Source organism: Diabrotica undecimpunctata, chromosome 6 (genome assembly GCF_040954645.1).
Source record: "Diabrotica undecimpunctata isolate CICGRU chromosome 6, icDiaUnde3, whole genome shotgun sequence".
NCBI lineage: Eukaryota > Metazoa > Arthropoda > Insecta > Coleoptera > Chrysomelidae > Diabrotica > Diabrotica undecimpunctata.
In genome coordinates this window covers 102,054,959-102,074,327 of record NC_092808.1, presented here as the reverse complement: position 1 = coordinate 102,074,327, position 19,369 = coordinate 102,054,959, and the positions used below count along the sequence as shown (strand labels likewise).

Here is a 19,369-nt window from a genome sequence, read left to right as displayed (position 1 = left end):
GCCTTGAGCTTAGATCGTAAATTTATCGGACACCTAATTAGGTTTTTTTGTTTTTTTGTATATCTACTCGGTATAAAAACTTTCATGCCTAATTTACTAGATATTATTTAAATGCGCAGACGCAATAAATAGACAGGATGAAAGTCAGCTGATGAAATAAAATGTTTGTTTATTGTGGTAATTCGATGTAAGAGTATGTGTTGACAGTCATCTTTGGGTACCTTGATCTTTCTCTAAATGTTATTTTTTGTAGATTTCACCCGATTAGGATAACGATTAATATTGGGATTAGTTTAACCAAACACCTACTTCAACCCATTGTTAACCAGGAACCGATTGTCTCCAGAACCACAGCGTTCTTCTTCATTCGCTTTTTTCGGAGCCCCAAGGACCGTCAGAGTCTTAAGGGGACTTAACCAGGACAGCTGTAGTGTTGTGACAGACATTAACATCAAGTTTCATAGGGTTAAGGTTTTTTCTTGTAACTTACAACTTTATATATGCATATACCAAGGTTAGTACTTATTACAGTTTTTGTATCATCTATAAGAAGTTAGGTAAATGGTTATTAATTAATTAAATTAGATTCATTGTTAGGTAAGGTAGTTTCTTTTGTATAACCGTCACAGTTTTTTTAGTATTTATATTCCCTACCTTACCTATCTAGGATTTAACTTTAGTAACTAACCTTAGTGTTAAGATTTCGCTTCTCCCATGGACTTAGATTATATATTTACTAATAAACCTTTTCGTTGGGCCCAGTAGTGGGGATATTTCATTTTGTCGTGGCTTTTTGGTCCTCGTATACCGTAGCCCCACTACTGTAATTATATTTTCTATATATATATATATATATATATATATATATATATATATATATATATATATATATATATATATATATTATTGTGATATTTAAAGTCTTGGTGCGCCAAGCAATAATTAGCTAATTAATTTTTTTTATTAATTAAAATTATTTAAATGATATGATTATGACTCTATCACAATTTTTAATTCTTTTATCTCAGGGTTCAATTCGTGCTTCAATATCTATGCTATTACATGTGAAAGGTAAGGTCCAGAGAATACCGGAATAATAAAAAACACATATGATCTAACACTATATATTGAAATAAAAATAATGAAATAATTTCACACTCAAAAGTTTTCAATAAACAAATCTCATATAAGGATTCTCAAAATTTTGTTCTCCGTACGTGAACAATCAAACATTAATGGTACAAACAATATTAATTGAAATCTCAAAATCCCAAACTATTCTAACTCTCCTAATCCAAATATTTATATCCTTTCTAAATTACGTGTAAAAATTGTGTTATCAATAAAAGAAAAAAACTGCAGAAAACAAAATTATCTCTCTCTGATGATGAGTGGTCCAAATCCTTGTTCCTTGTAGATTATATTATCTCCTCTCAACCGCTCCCTATGTAATCAGCAATCTTACATCAGATTGTTGCAAGTATATCGTCCTTAATGATCTCCTTCAAAAGCACAAATCATTCAAATTATGATAGCCTTTCTCCTCTCGATAAACTGAATCTCTCGTTGGCCCGAGTGAAAAATTGACTCTTGGAATATCTTCTCTTTACGATAAACTGAATCTCTCGTTGGCCTGAACAGTGACTCTTGGAATATAAGTAGAGAAATATGACTTACAATATTTTGTTGTTTCAGCTTCTGTCAGATACACTAACTCCACAAAAACTCACTAACATTCAACACTACTGCTTGCTACATTTCGGGAACCGACAGAGAACAAACACTGTTCTTTCTTGAAGACTTGGAAACCAACTGCCTATATTTTCTCTCTCCTCAATCTAGCTAAACTCTCCTTATCCCACCTTTTTCAATCTCCGCTAATCAAAACTCGTCACAACTCCCCATTTTTTCATTTCGATAACAAACAAATTTCTACCTATAATTATAAAATTTCCTAAAACTTATTTACAAATATTATTTTCTATAATTCTTAAAACTAACAAAAACCTCTTTATAAAATATCTTCTATTGTCTTTAATCACTGCACTAATGCATTTGTAAAAACCCGTTTCAATTTGTCTTTCACTTAAACTTATGCGGGTCACTTAAGTATAACAAAGAAATGATTGATGTAAAGCTTACATTTTGTTTGGTACAGGTAATTCAAGGATTTAATAACTTTCCTTCTCCGAAATGTTTGTTGGATATTATCCTAAATTATTTTAATTTTTTGTTGAACTTTGAAATATTTTAAACAAACCAATATTTTCTTGATTTTACATATCATAACAAATCCCCGCCATTTGATCTGCCGAAAACTCTTTGTTAAATTTTAAAATGACAAAAGTTTTCCAGGATCAAATCATTTCACTATGTTATTAAAATCTACTTATGATACTGATAAATGTCGTGAATGTTAAAATACCCCGTATATTGCCTGTCTTTATACGGGATTGGATATATTTTCGTTTTAAATTTTTCCAAGTATTTTCCCTTCAAAGAAAGTTCATAATTTTTAGCCACTCGGTTTACTTTATTAACAAGATCTCCATGGTTTCTTAAAATCTTCTCTATGTTTTCTCCACAATTTATTTTTCTTTCATCCTCCTTTTGTTCACATGTGTTCACTGTCCGTATTACTTCTTCACAAAATTCTGGATTCTCGTCCATAATTGCCATTTCTTCTCTGTCCTCTTCCGTTATTTCTTCTTCTATTTTTTCTTTATCTTTAATTTCTATCTGGTATTCCGAGCACCATGTTTCGGCTCCTTCCATTTTTCTGCTTATAACTTCCTTTTTTTCCTGCTTTCTTTTCGAACTCTTCTTCTTTTTTTTTATTCTCTTTTCCTCTTCGGATTGATTTTTTTCTTGAGCTTTCGATTTATCCTCTACCGTCATATTGATTTCTTTATGTTTTTCTTGTCCATTTATCCTTTCAGAAAATTTTCTCCTATCTGTTTCCTTTTCTTCTTCTATGTTGTCTGGTTCTGCTCTGATTTCCAGTTGATTTTCCGAAAAATTGATGGTGATATGTTTTTCACTCAATTCATCAATTCCCGCTATCATATCATGATTTAGATCTTCGATCACCACACATTGCATAATATAGAATTTGTCTCCCACTCTGATCCGTACTCCTAAACCTTCGTTTACTGTCGTCAATTTTTTATTATTTGCACCCACTAAAGCAACCCTCGGAATCTTATACACAAATCTGTCCATATTTAATTCTTTTACTAGTTTTTTATTGATTAACGAAATTTCCGATCCAGAATCAATCAGAATTTTAATCGCTTTATGTTTTATAAATGCATCTAAAAAAATTAGACTGGAATTAGAATTTTGTTTTTCGTTTCCCGCCAACTGTATAAACTCTCTCGGGTGACAAAATATACCGGAGAGTTTTTTACTTTTGTTTAGTGGATGCCTTATTGAAAATCCTGTCTGGATTCATTGAATACTTCTTCTTCCTCCTTTTCTATTGCCACATGATTCATCTCTCTTCTGTTTTGTCGTTGGAATCTCTGATTATTTCTATCGTCCCTTTGTTCGTTCGTATTCCTATTCGGAGGATTTTGTGCATCTCTATTCCTGTTGTGATTTTCATTTGTTCTATTTTGTGTATCATTCCGGTTATCGTAATTTTGTTGTCTATTGTAATTATTGTAATTTCTCGGCCTATATTCGTTTGTTGATCTGGGATGTCGGTTTCTCTGGTCATAATTTGATGAATACCTTCTTTCCGGTCCATTATATTGGTCATGTTGTCTTCTATTTCTCATTTCTTTTCTTTTCGCTTCTTTTAATTGAAGGAATTGGCACAAACTATCAATATCTTGATAGTTTCTCAAAATCACGTGATCTTCCAACGTTTCCTCAAAATGTCTGCTGATCATTTCTACCAGCTGTTCGGTAGAATATTTGTATTCTAGATATTTTGAATTGTTATATATCTGCAAAGCATATCTTTCTTCAGATATTCCCATTTTTTCGTGATATTTTCCATTCTGTAGCTCTTGGTTGATTTCTCTCTGTTTATTTTTCCCCCAGAAATAGTTGAGAAATTTATTTTCAAAATCTGTCCAATTTTCAAACTCATCTTCCTTGCTTTCATACCATAACGCTGCTCCTTCTTTCAAATGGTTTCTAATTGTTTCTTTGCAATCGTCAAAATATCTAATATGTTGTAATTTGGTTTTCAAATTTTTAACAAACGGTACTGGGTGTGTTTTCCGAATATCCCCGCCAAATTGTATTTTCGACTCGCTTGTTCCATGGATGATAACTTCTTTTCTCTCTACCCCTCTTAGTTCAATTTCTGCCATTTGTTTTTCATTTTGCTTTAATCTTCTTTCTATTTCCTTCCTGTCTTCTTGTAGCGCCATTTCAAATTTTTCTTCTAACTGTTCTAATTCTTTTTTCTGTACAGTCTTCATATCTTTCATTTTAGTTTCTATTTCTTCTCTCTGCATCTCTAGTTTCCTCTCTGTTTCTTCTCTGACTTTTTCTAAACAGACTTTTACCTCATTTTCATATTTGTCAAAACGCTTTTCCATTTTTCTATCATTTTCTTCTAATTTTTGTTCTATTGCTAGCCTTGTTTCCCGTTGGTTTTCTTCCATTGTCTGTTTTGTTTCTTGTTGATTTCTATCAATTGTTTGTTTTGTTTCCAGTTGATTTTTATCCATTTTTTGTGACTGGAGTTGCATTAGTTGTAATATTTTATCTATTCCTGATAGTTCTTTTCTCTCCTCAACTATTGTCACATTTTCTTCATTATCCGATACTTCTTCCAAAATTGTTTCATCTTCTCTGTTATCCTCCTTCCTTTCCTGCATTTTACTTTGTCTCCTTGTGACAGACATGTTGTTACTTTTTGTTATTGTTTTTGTCCCCGCCAAATGTGAAATTTTACAACACTCTATATGTTTCAGAACACGACAATATTTCTCCCCAAATGTATTAAATTTTCACGACAAATATCGAATATGCAATCAGTAAAATTCAAATAATTCAAAATAAATATCAAATGTACGATTGGTAAAGAAAATAAAATCAAATAATTCAATAGCAGTAAATATCCACTAACTACGATCAATCAATAAATCAAATTTATATTCCCTGGAAAAATCGTCAAAATACTTTCAAATTCAAATTCCCTCAATGTTATATGTTTTTATCTCTGGATCACCTGTACTTATTCCAGATCTCTTTCCCTTCCTTCAAATGTAAAGCTGCGATATTTTCAAGCCCCACGTTTTGGAAGCCAGTTATTGTGATATTTAAAGTCTTGGTGCGCCAAGCAATAATTAGCTAATTAATTTTTTTTATTAATTAAAATTATTTAAATGATATGATTATGACTCTATCACAATTTTTAATTCTTTTATCTCAGGGTTCAATTCGTGCTTCAATATCTATGCTATTACATGTGAAAGGTAAGGTCCAGAGAATACCGGAATAATAAAAAACACATATGATCTAACACTATATATTGAAATAAAAATAATGAAATAATTTCACACTCAAAAGTTTTCAATAAACAAATCTCATATAAGGATTCTCAAAATTTTGTTCTCCGAACGTGAACAATCAAAAATTAATGGTACAAACAATATTAATTGAAATCTCAAAATCCCAAACTATTCTAACTCTCCTAATCCAAATATTTATATCCTTTCTAAATTACGTGTAAAAATTGTGTTATCAATAAAAGAAAAAAACTGCAGAAAACAAAATTATCTCTCTCTGATGATGAGTGGTCCAAATCCTTGTTCCTTGTAGATTATATTATCTCCTCTCAACCGCTCCCTATGTAATCAGCAATCTTACATCAGATTGTTGCAAGTATATCGTCCTTAATGATCTCCTTCAAAAGCACAAATCATTCAAATTATGATAGCCTTTCTCCTCTCGATAAACTGAATCTCTCGTTGGCCCGAGTGAAAAATTGACTCTTGGAATATCTTCTCTTTACGATAAACTGAATCTCTCGTTGGCCTGAACAGTGACTCTTGGAATATAAGTAGAGAAATATGACTTACAATATTTTGTTGTTTCAGCTTCTGTCAGATACACTAACTCCACAAAAACTCACTAACATTCAACACTACTGCTTGCTACATTTCGGGAACCGACAGAGAACAAACACTGTTCTTTCTTGAAGACTTGGAAACCAACTGCCTATATTTTCTCTCTCCTCAATCTAGCTAAACTCTCCTTATCCCACCTTTTTCAATCTCCGCCAATCAAAACTCGTCACAACTCCCCATTTTTTCATTTCGATAACAAACAAATTTCTACCTATAATTATAAAATTTCCTAAAACTTATTTACAAATATTATTTTCTATAATTCTTAAAACTAACAAAAACCTCTTTATAAAATATCTTCTATTGTCTTTAATCACTGCACTAATGCATTTGTAAAAACCCGTTTCAATTTGTCTTTCACTTAAACTTATGCGGGTCACTTAAGTATAACAAAGAAATGATTGATGTAAAGCTTACATTTTGTTTGGTACAGGTAATTCAAGGATTTAATAACTTTCCTTCTCCGAAATGTTTGTTGGATATTATCCTAAATTATTTTAATTTTTTGTTGAACTTTGAAATATTTTAAACAAACCAATATTTTCTTGATTTTACATATCATAACAATATATATATATATATATATATATATATATATATATAGGTGAGTTTTGTTAGTTGTTAATATTATAAATATATTTGTTACAAGTAGTTTTGCTTTTATTTCAGTTCCTGCTTACAGTTATAATATAGCAGAACAAAGTCAATAGTGTCTTTTCGGTTTTTAAATATTATTACAGGGTATTATATCAATAGTACTTTATTCCTTCTTGTTCATAATTTCATTTATTTTTCGTTAATTTCCTTCAGAAATTAGCTGGCGCCCATTTCAGTATTTTCCTAGGCATCTCCGTATATTCTCTCATCTTACCCCTTTTATAGTTCCAGATTTTCAGGTGCATTTTCATATTGTATTCTTTTGGTTAAAAGATCTCTTTTCCCCTTATCTCAAAGCCAAATTCTAGTGTAGTGAGGCTAGCCCGAATTCTTGCTTGAGGTTTTGTGTCTCTGTGTTCTTTTGAGCTAAGCCATTCTTTTTATTATAACTTCTTTGCTAGTTCTTCTCTAATTTATCATCTCCTTCTCCATATACCCCCCCCCCTAAATTTTATTTAGGTTTCAAAAGATCCAAAATGATTAGGAAGAAAGCCAACCCGATATGGAACGACCCAACGAATTTAAATGAATACCAAGACAATATCAATAAACTCGTACAACAAAATCATGCATAAATAATGTAAATATCCTTAACGAAAATATCGTAGAAGCTATTCGAGAGACTCAAGTAAAATGCTGCCCTCAAAGATGCCAAAACGAAAAAATAACCATCGAAATAAAGCAACTAATGGAAACTAGAAGAGAAAACAAAGGAGACGAAAGCACTGACAAAGAAAAACTACCAAAAATAAATAAAAAAGTATCAAAATCTATAAGGAAAGATTTAAGAAAATTTAAGAATGAAAAGGTCCACCGAACTATAGAAGAGAATAAAAGACTGAAGATCCTGAGAAGACAGCTAAATAATGAAAAATGTGAAATACACAAACTAAAGAACAAAGGAGTCCCCATATCATATAGAGAAGAACTACTACACATATTTGAAGACTTCTATCAAGAACTATACACAAGTCAAAGAGAAGATCAAATGAACTTGGAAGCCGCCGCATCAAGCAAAATCATCAACCAGGGTTCAGAGCTCATGCCAGAGATCACACTAAGCAAAATCCAAGACGCAATGAAAAAGATGAAAACAACAAAGCACCAGGAGAAGATGAAGTCGTAATAGAAGCTATAAAGATGGGTGGGCGTGCCCTTCTCAACCAAATAAAAATTTTGTTTAACCTTTGTCTAACAGATTGTTACGTACCGGAAATATGGAACAATTCAGTAACAATTTTAAAACTATAGACCAATCAGCTTATTGAACCATATCTATAAAATGTTTACCCGAATAATTACGAAAAACTAGAAAAAAAGTTGGATTTGTACCAGCCCCGAGAACAAGCTGACTTCTGCTCAAAATTCGGAACAAACGATCGCCTACAAACAGTAAAAACCTTAATAGAAAAATTGATAGAATATAACAGATTACTGGTACTTTTCTTCGTAGACTTTCACAAAGCCTTTGATACCGTGGAATTAGACAGCATTATAACTGCTCTGGACAATAGTAGAATAGACAAATAGTAGGTTTGTACAAAGTTAATCCAAGCATTGTATCAAAACGCCAAAAGTCGTGTAAAACTACATGATACCACCAGAAAAATTCATATAAAGCGAGGTGTGGGACAGGACGACACTCTCTCAGCTAAATTGTTTATAACGATCCTTAAATACACCTTTAAAATGCTAGAGTGGGAAAATAGAGGAATAAAAATAGACAGGGAAATGCTCAATCATCTTATTACCGAAGATCTGCGTGAAGCACAACAAATGCTACAAGAATTAAAAAACGTATATTTCAACAATAAGTCTTAAACTTATTGTTGAAATGTTGAGATGTTACTTATTAACTCAAATGGTAGAATTGACAGAAAAGTACATATATCTCGGTCAATCAGAATAAGAAAGGATAATCAGATCTGTGAATTTCAACGACGAATAACACTTGCTTGGACGGCGTATGGTTCAATAAGAGACATCTTTAAGAGCAACATCCCGATAGCTATGAAACGGAAGAGATTTGACCAATGTGTTCCTCCTATTATGACATACGGAGCAGAAACTCTCACTCTCACAAAAACAACAGCTCTAAAAATGCGAGTGGCACGAAGGCGCATGAAAAGATCGATTATCGGCGTGACAAAAAAAGACAAAATAAGGAACCAAGACCTAAGGAAAAGAACAGGTATCACTGATGTCGTCGAACGTATAGCCAAGCTGAAATGGAATTGGGCAGGTCACATAGTAAGACTAAAACACTTAAGATGGACCAAAAAACTAATTGACTGGCGCCCAAGAGAAGACAAACGCAGCAGAGAATGACCACCAACACGTTGAATGGACGGTATTAGACAAATATCCAAGAAATGGCAACAAGACGCACCACAGAACCGTGAAGAGTGACGAAAAATGGGAGAGACCTATGTCCAGCAGTGGACAGAAGAGGTTGTATGATGATATATATATATATATATATATATATATATATATATATATATACGCAAAAATCAGTAGCTTTTAGCAAAAGCTTGCTATCGCTCTGATAGCAGTAGCAGTTTCAGTATCTCTACTTCTTCAGCTGTTCGAGCTGATTCCGATTCAAACCAAAAAGTCCAACTTATGTCTTCAATATCTTCCCACTTTCAGTGGTTTGAGCACAGAAGTGCCACTTGCTTTGGTGGCGAAAAACTAAACATTTAAATAAATTGTTTTGTCTTTTGGCCTGTCGAAATGTGCAGAAATTAGTAGCTTTTAGCAAAAGCTTGCTATTGTTCTATTGAAATAAAGCCATACATTATGGCATTGGTGCACAAGTTAGTCAAACTTTTTACGTCTGAATTATAATAATATTAATTGGTCTTGGAATTAGAATATAAACATTTCACAAGAACTTTTATTTCGACCTTTGGCTGTTATAAGTTTATTGTTTTAAAGATATTGAAGCAGATTAGATGTAATTTTTAAGTGCGAATTGATAAATCATTCATTAAAATAGGTGTATAAAAGGCGATTGTAGTTAAACAATGAAATAAATTCAACTGAGTTTATAAAACAGTAAAATGATTGTTTTTGCAGTAACCTTTTGTTTGCTTGTAATCTCTGCACAGGGACAAATTCCTGTTGAAAAATGCCCAGATGTTAAAGGAGTTGCAAATTTCGATGGAGCTGCAGTAAGTTAACAGTTTATTTTTTATATATTTTTCCTTCTTCGCAATCTTTCGAGGGTTTTAAATACCTTAACTTTAAAATATTATTTGATTTTTTTGGTATCGATTATAATCTATTTATTTACTAGTTGGATATTAACTTTCAAAATTTAACTCTATTTTGCAGACGATTGGACTAAATCGGGTTTTGGTATTGATTCTTCTTTGATTAATTTTAGAGTTAATTTTATTCCACAGTTTTGATTTCTCCTTGTTTTCGTTTGCATTATATTCCTTATAGGCAATCCTTTTCTTTGGTGTCTAACAAATAGCCCATTTTTACTGTTACCGATTGTTATTTCACTTTCATTTACATAGTGCATATTATTTTATAATCTTTTGTTTTTTGTGTTTGCAATCAACACAAGTTTTACTAGGACTAAAGATTCATTAATGTTTACATTTTATTTTTCGACCTAGTTTAATCTAACCTTTCATGTATTCAAGGAGGTATATAGACATTGCGCTGTTCTCAAAATTTCAACAACGAAAATATTGTATGTTGCTCCACTTTGATAATCCCTATTGTAAGTGCTTTCTAAGATCATCACTATCTGCATTACTACTATTTGAATAATAGTTGGTGTGGTAATTCCACAAACAAACAAACATCGTACAATTTCCCATTTAGTCAAATTAGTTATATATTGGAACAAACAGTAATTTCTTATTCACTTTTTTTTAAATTCCAAACTCTAAACGTCAATAGGTTTTACCAAAGTCAAGTTACTGACACATATGAGTTCTTTCAATCAAAGTACTTTGATGATCATCTTTTTTAAATTTAAAGCCTAAATCTTTTAATATTCTACTCAAGGATGTTTTACTTGTAGAAACAATTTCTTTAGCCTGCAGCTTATTGATCAACGCTTTACGGGTTACATGTTTCTCTAAAAAGTTATTTATTTGAATATATTACTATAACATGTTAAATCCTATTCATAATTTTCAGCAGAAAGCTGGTTTACTTTCCTGGTACATATTATATATTGTATTTTGAATTGCCTTATTATTGCCTTTAGGTAAATTAGTAGTTTTAGTTTTTAAACGAGGTCTGCTTTTTCTTGGAGAAGATAAAACAGGATTTTTTTTCTTTCCTTTTTTGTATATTGTATACTACTTTTCTTGCTAATTTAATTGCAGCTGCTACCCTCGTAAATAAAGTTAAAATATTATGAATATTTTTAATTGGAATTGAAAAAAACCAAAAACAAAAAGTTCATAATTAACGTTTGTTGTGTAATAAAGTTGGCAAATAAATAATATTAATAATATATAATCATTAAAGCTTTATAATAGTGCACATTTAAAAATTGTACTTTTTGTACTTCTTGAACAGATGATAACGGTTACAACGGTCCCCAATTCCTTTTTTCCAATTCAAAGAACTCGATTAAATTTAAAATGAGTTTTTGTGCTTGTGAGGTAAGAGTTTTTCCAGGCATCTTCTAAAAAAATTCAATAAAATATTTTTTTTTGTAATTTCTTTCACTTTTGCGGAAACTTAAATAAAACCATTTCTTAACTGTGTGAATGAGGTTAACTTTATATGTAAATTAATGGCAAAATAAAATACACTTACTATAAAATATCAAACTTCAATATAAAATAATTTGTGAAAACAACTGTTTGTGTAATATAAATAACTTCTAAATGCAAAAAGAGCAAACAATCCAACAAACTGACAGCTACAAGTAAACAAACCAGAAACCTCACAAATTGTACTTAAAATCTGAAAACGTCCACAAGCGTCTTTTTTGTGCCTATATCTTTTCGATGTACTTAGTATAGAGCGGTCATAAAAATAACATACGTCTTTACTTAATAACAGGCGGTAGCAGGTTTGCCTTTAGTTTTATGTGTGGAAGACAATGATGCTAGATAAAAAGTATGTGTTTTATCTTGCTAAGTCGGTGCTCTATTAGCTCTTTTTCGGTGGTTTTTCTTCGCCTAATGAAAAGAAACGCTTATTTGTCGGGCTGTCACATTGACATAAAATGTGTTCTGCTGTTTCTTCTTCTAGCGTTTGGATTATAATTAACAAACGTGCCGAAACCGACAAGGTGTTTTATCGAAGGAAGATTGTCGCAGATTATGAGAAAGCTATCAATTTATTAGTGAAAATGTCATTACCAAATATGTCAATTTGAGGATGTCTGTTTTATTTAATCCAATTATGGCCAAGAAAATAAGTTTATGCCAATCCAGAGTCACAAAATGGCAAATGGTTACAATGGAAATTTGTCCTCACATTTTTGTCACCCATTTAAATGGGAGAAACATTTTCAAATTCAAAATTAAACAAAAAAGAGAAAAAAAAAAGAAAAAAATTAAAACAAAATTATTAGTAGTAAATGCGAAAAAATAGTTGTAATCGCAAGAAATAACTAAATAAAAGCTAATGTTAATTATCTTCTTCTTCAAGTGCCGTCTCCATCAATGGAGGTTAGCGGTTATGGTGGCAAACGTTTGTCTATCTTCAGCTGTTCTTAAGAGTTCCTCAAATCCAAGTCCTGTCCAATTTCTGATATTACGTAACCAGGACAATTTTTTTCTTCGAATTCCTCGCTTTCCTTCTATTTTGCCTTTTATTATCAACTGAGGGATGTAGTATTTCTCGTTGCGCAACAAATGCCCTAAATAACTGGTTTTTCTTCTTTTGACTGTTCTCAATAGTTCTTTTTCTAAATTGAGTCTCGTTAGTACTTCTTCATTTGTTTTTCGTGCTGTCCAAGGAATTTTTAAAATTCTACGGTACACCCACATTTCAAATGCCTCGATTCTATTCAGGCTCTTTATTTTTAAAGTCCATGTTTCGACTCCGTAGAGAAGAACAGACCAGATAAAACATTTTACAAGTTTTAATCTCAATTTAATATTTATATGTGTATCGCAGAATAGAACGCGCATCTTAAAGAAACTATCCCTAGCTTGAGCAATTCTCGCTTTAATTTCTTGTTCTGGGTCCAGCTTGCAATTAATCCAACAGCCAAGGTATTTGTATTGGTTTACCTGTTCTAAAATATTCCCATTTATTTTTATAGGTAAGGGGATATTCTGTTTTCTTTGGATCACCATTACTTTTGTTTTTTTTTCGTTGATCTTCATTCCAAACTCTCGACAAGCATCCTTAAGGTGGTCTATAACCCTCTGTAAGTTTGTGTCTGTATCAGCCAGTAGGACAGTGTCATCTGCATATCTTATGCTAGATATTGGTTCTCCATTAATTTTTATTCCTGTGGAAAGGTTTTCCAAGGCTTGCTTGAATAGTAGTTCGTTAGTTAGAAATGTTAATTATAAATAATATATTTTCCAAGTTACAAGATAAACAAAAACAACAACAAAAAACAGAATAGAAAATATTAGCCGTTATTGGATAAAAAATTTTGTAAACAATGGATAATGAGGCTAACACAACCGTGCATCGTATTATTAGGTGAATTATATAGAACGATCTACAGCTAGCATCTCAGAAAACTGAGGCGGTAGTTCTCAAAGGGCGAATCCTTTCTTCGCTTTAACGTAAAGGGGTGGAGGTTGCACCGATTAAGTATCTTGTAGTCTGGCTGTTGGAAGGACTGAGGTTGGTGCAGCTAATGCCGAACGTTGAAGGCCTAGGTAGCACCAAAAGAAGGGTACTAAATAGAGTTTTCCAGGTGGTGGTGAATACGCTGCCCCATGTAGTGTACCATACTGAACACTATGAGATACGCCGATTAGAAGGTTTAACATAGTGGATTACAAAATACTCATTCCTATTAACCTAACTTTTTATACCATTGTTGATACAGTTAGCAATAGCAAACCCAAGTTTGTAAATAGAAGTGCGAAAGAAAATTGTAATTTTTCCTTACTACACAGGACATGTTGTGTTCAAGTTCAATTCATTTATATTTTTAAAATTATTAACTTAAAATTTAAATAATAATTAAAATATACCTTACGTTTGACGTTTAAATGTTTTAATATATTTAAGGATATATTATAAATTAATTCCAATATTTGATAATTTTAAGAATTTATATTTATTTTTGATCTTTTTTAGTATTTGGGTGACTGGTACGAACTAGCAAGATACCCAACTTTACTGGAAGATCACGGAAGATGTGTTGTTACCAATATTGCAGTAGACTCCGATGGAAATGTAAAAAGTCGTACCCAATATATTAATTCAGAGTAAGTAAAGCTTTATGTACAACAAAATACATGCTGAGGTATATGGTATCACCAAAACTTCTTAGAAATTTTCTAACAAACATTATTAAGTCAAGAAACTTAAAAAAATAAATTGTTATGATATTTAATAACCTACAGTAATATAGTCATTTACAGTGTACATGTAATTAAGTAGGTTCAATAGACAGTGCTAAAGATAAATGTAAAAAAATTAATTCAAAATATACTTGGTGACAACAGAAAACACTAGATTAAGCAAAGACCCCATTTAAGAAATATACGCTTGTTCATTCATAATGTTTGGTCGGCTTAGCATTTTAAACAATTGTAATCATTTAGCTGATGTTCTGCAATATTAATTATGTTTGTTAACATCACTTTGATCAGTTGCTATTATTTGTATTGGACTTCTATTTTAAGTATTGTGACTTAAAAATGGCTTGTTGTTAACAATCAGTCCAAATATAATCAGCGTTCGGTAATTTAACTTTTATGTGCTAAAGATTTGCAGCTGTAGTATTAAAGTAGTTAAACACATATCTTACAAATACTGAGATAAATTCAGTAATCCAATAAACAGTAAAAATATTAGAAACATCAAAATTATTATATCGCAATAAATATTTGTTTTTAAAAGAAAACTGGAGTACACGTATTGGATACCATGCGTATCTTGTTTCACAACATGTGGCTATATTTTCAATTAACCTTGTAGATTCAACAGTTTTTTTATCAACATACTTAGCTTTTGAATGGCCAATAAACCTTTTAAACACCCTTTTATTACGGGATTATAATTGTTTGCCTGTTACCAACCAAGAACATTAGGTAAAATCTGTATGTACTGTCTGTAATATTGGAGACTAAGATATATGAAATAAAATGAACATTGCAACTTCCAGTTACTTAGTCATAACATTATCTACGGTTAAATAAATATTATTTAAAATTCACAGAGCGAAATAAATTGTCCTTTATGCATTTTATGCAATTTTTGTATAAATATACAAAATCCTTAGATATTTGCATAAAATATGCAATGTATGCATTTTGCCTATTTGTTTACTGTTTATAAAACTATATGTGCAATTTTATAAACTTATAAAATATTTTAACTTTTAGAACAAACGAAACACATGTTCTAGAAGGAGAAGGTACATCAAATTCAACCACAGGAGAAGCCAAATTCTTAGTACATTTTCTGAATCCAGGTTAGTACATGCCAATTTAATAAAAATTGCCCTAATAAGTAATAATATATGGAGGAACGTATTTGAAATGGTTTGATGTACGTTAGATAAAATGGTCTAGTCTGATGCTATATCTAAAATATAGAGATATTTTCCCTAGTATCCATTTTGGAAATTGAATATGCGTAGTTATTTTTCCATTTATTTGTATTTGTATTTATCATAACCAATAATCACTGAAAAAAACTCTAAAAATTAAAGCAACTGTATATCAATAAAGAGTTCAAATATCGACTTCCGGCTATACTTCCGATCACGTTGTTTGGTCTGTACTTATTAATAACCGGTTGATTTTTTCACGATAATTTTAAAACAATAAATAGAATCTGATGTTTTAATTTTATGATGAAATAGAATTAGCATTTTTTATTTCATCATTTCATAAATATACGCAATATTAGTAATTGAAAAATTAATTTGATAATGTGACAAATTATTTACAAAATAACTATATTTAATATAATACTTTCTTCAAGGATTCAATGATTTTAAATTTAATAATTACGTTACAATAACGTATACACGTGTGCCTCAAAAATTTAATAAAAAAATTTAGAAAAATACAGTGTTTTGTGTGAAAATCGAATCACGGTGAAATTTCATTTACGGGGCATACGTTAAAAACATGCAAATGATTAATAGAAAATTTGTAAGTTTAATTAATTTTGTAATTTTTTTTTTTTTAATAATGTACAAAAATTTATACTAAATAATTAATATTTTTAATGCAATATTTGACATTTATTTAAATTATTTTTTATTATAAAGCACTGTTTTTTAATATTTCGAAAACGTTGATTATTGATTGTTAAAATAACAATAACTGCTAATTATAAGATTAGGTAGATAGATGTAGGTCTGTTACCGCTGTAAAATTACTTCTCTCTCTCTCGTCTGACTCTAGTTATGGCCAATACTTTTCAATGCCTGTCGGTTATTAATAAATTTTTTGATAGTTATAAAATCGTCAGACAAGAAAATCAGAAAACAAGTTCCGTCAGCCAATTGGAAAAGTTATTTTTGCTACGGTTAATGAAAGTATCCTAAAAACATCAGCTGGTTATCTAGAGTTCGTCTTCTATGAGTCGTTAGATGCGTTGACCTATATTTATCATCAAACATTATTAAAAATAATAGCAACATCTATAAATTTTCAGTATATCGTACATGTTTCGGAGAAATTAGAGGAAAAACGCTTCAGAACCAAAAAACGGGCACTAACTATAAGTGAGCGATATCTTGTTCTGTTAAAATATTTTATTTGATCTATTGTAATTAAAAATTTAACTTTTATGTAAATTATAAAATCTGTATTTGGTTTTGGAGCTAAACTATAACTAAAATTAGTTAATGATTATAATTTTAAAATATTTTTCACTTACTGGAAACATTCTACTCGAAAATTACATCTATTATTTTCTTCATCAAAAAACAATTTTGTTCTTCCCGTATGTGTAAATTTACAGATAAATTTTATTTTGTTGAAAAATTTTTAAATTTCGTTACATCTACAACTCAGAAGATTGGAAACCGAAACAATGATGTGAAATAAAATTATAGAAGAGTTTTATATTTTATTTAAATGGTTTTAATGTATTGTATAACTATTTTATTTGTTTTCAGATGTAACTGTACCTTTTTGGATTCTTGGTACAGACTATAAAAGATATTCTGTAGGTTTCTCCTGTTTTGAACGAGACGGTGTTACTCTAGGTATGTACTATTTAACTACTATAAAATTATTATATTAAATCAAGCAAAAATTAAATCATAAAGAAATTCTATTGTACAGTTTTGGTATGTTACACAATTTATTAAAAATAATATGCCTTATGAATGAGTAACAACCTCATGTAAGAGCTGTATGTAGTATAAAGCGAATATTTATCATTTTAAAGAAGGCTTACATGGGAATGAACATAAGTGTGAATTTAATTAAAACAAATTCTGGCAATAAATAAGAAATATATAAATATAAACAAATATAAAACAAATATTAAAGAACTGAAAGAAGAAATGTAGAAACATATAAATAAATAAATGGTTTGATCCCAATATAATCTATGCTTTCAACTCTGTAGTTTAAGAATGACCAAATACTTTTACCTACATATAATAGATTGTCAGAAATATTCCACAACAGAATTAAACTTAAATGCAAAGAAGATCTCGAAGATACCCAATTTGGCTTTAGAAATGCTATGGCAACTAGCGAGGCACTTTTGCGCTAAATATCTTATTAAAAAAATACCGTGATCAAAGAAAAGATGTTTTCTTTTGATTTGATGACTCCGACAAGGCATTCGATAAAGTGCAGCATTTAAATTAATGCAGATGCTAAAAAATATAGGAATGGATCTAAACTGAAATCAAACTGCTATCTTAAAAATTGGAGACAATTAAGCCGACGATATCTCCATATAACGAGGAGTTAGACAAGGTTACATTTTGTACCCAACAATATTAAATGTTTACTCGGACCAACTTTTTAAAACGCCACTTAAGAGGCAGTAGAGACAGAGAGGTAATTCTGACAAAAAATATTAGAGGTCTCCAAATTCAGCTTGATCGTATTCATGAAGTAGGAAAGGAAATGGACCTTAAAATAAACTTAAAGAAAACCAAAGTTTTAATCTTTAGTCGTAACCAGATGCAGTGCTTCAATTAACTGGAGTCCAAGTTGAAAAAGTTCACAAAATTACATATTTGGGAACTGTAATAATGGACCAACTAGATCCAGACATAGCAATAAAACGAAGAATAGCAATGACTAAAACTACTTTTATGAAAATGTTGACATTTCTTGCAATAATCATCTCAGTTTAACTAGCTAAAACAAAGAATGGTTTAGCGCTATATTTGGTCTATACTTTCGTATGGAACAGAGGTGTGGACACTAAAAGTATCAAGTATGAACAGAATTGAATCATTGAAAATGTGAATTCATAGACGGATGCTGAAGATACCTTAAACAGCAATAAAAAGTAATAAGGAAGTAATAGGGAGGATCAACAACGATAGAAAATTGCTACAGTGTGAAACAGCGGAAAATATCTTATCTGGGACATGTAGTAAGGAGAAATCGATATGGAATACTACAACTGATTTTCAAAGGCAAAATAGAACACTGCAGAAGTATAGGAAGAAAACAGGTTTTTTGGTTAAAAAAAAAATATTCGTGAATATTCTAATGTACAAACCTAACACGCATAGGAAAAGGAAAAAGAAATACCTGCCTTATATTTTCACTATGTGTAAGGCCAGGTTTTAATATAAAATTGTACATAATTATGGGTAAAAATAACGATTTAAAACCGTTAGAGGAAATAAATGAAGGAGATAGAATTAATTTAAAGGTAGAATAAACCAACAAAGGTGGTAAAACAATAATCTACATCCAAGTGGAAGAAAAATTTGAGAAAAACCAGACAACAGCCTATTATATACCATAGGAAAAGAAAAAAGCCTTTCGCCTTATTTCGTTAATATTTAAAGTCCATAAAATAAATAATCATTTAAATTCTTTTTTATTGTTCCAGAGAGTCTTTTCCTGACAACAAGACATCAATATGCATCACCAGACGATGTAGATGATATTATCCAAGTTCTAGAAGATAACAATATTTCTCGAGAAGCATTAATCCTGACTGACCAAGATGGCTGTGAATATGATTAAAATAAAATATATTAGATACATGATTTTCCTATGTACAAATTGTAATAAATTTCTATGTTAATTAATTTGAACAAATTGGAGAGACGACTTTTTACTGTTACGTTTTTCTTTGAGTTAAAATATCGTGAGTAAAGCATTGATAGAACGGACGTGTACGAACTCATCACTTTATAGCCCCCCATAAAATTATTAGACCCTCTGAGATATAGTAAACTGATCACCGGCATCCTTTGGAGATAAGTAAACTCATCACCGCAGATAGGTAAACTCATCACCAGCATTTTTGCCCTAAGGCGCTGGTTTCTA

The 19,369-nt window shown here is 30.7% G+C and overlaps 1 protein-coding gene across 1 annotated transcript; it reads left to right on the top strand.

Annotated features, from left to right (window-relative positions):
• The first annotated feature begins 9,765 nt into the window (after positions 1-9,765).
• Positions 9,766-19,143, top strand: LOC140443654 (apolipoprotein D-like). The gene is made up of 5 exons (XM_072535021.1): positions 9,766-9,925; positions 14,007-14,137; positions 15,260-15,348; positions 17,011-17,100; positions 18,927-19,143. Exons 1-5 carry the CDS (start codon positions 9,815-9,817, stop codon positions 19,061-19,063), a joined length of 558 nt encoding a protein of 185 aa, XP_072391122.1. The 5' UTR covers positions 9,766-9,814; the 3' UTR covers positions 19,064-19,143.
• Positions 19,144-19,369: the final 226 nt, after the last annotated feature.

What these genes read in the sequence shown, in the direction of transcription:
- LOC140443654 (XM_072535021.1), top strand. Translation starts at nt 9,815, where the DNA reads ATGATTGTTTTTGCAGTAACCTTTTGTTTGCTTGTAATCTCTGCACAG. An exon ending in ACCCAATATATTAATTCAGA is followed by an intron (nt 14,138 to 15,259) that starts GTAAGTAAAGCT and finishes TTTAACTTTTAG; the next exon opens with AACAAACGAAACACATGTTC. An exon ending in ACGAGACGGTGTTACTCTAG is followed by an intron (nt 17,101 to 18,926) that starts GTATGTACTATT and finishes TTATTGTTCCAG; the next exon opens with AGAGTCTTTTCCTGACAACA.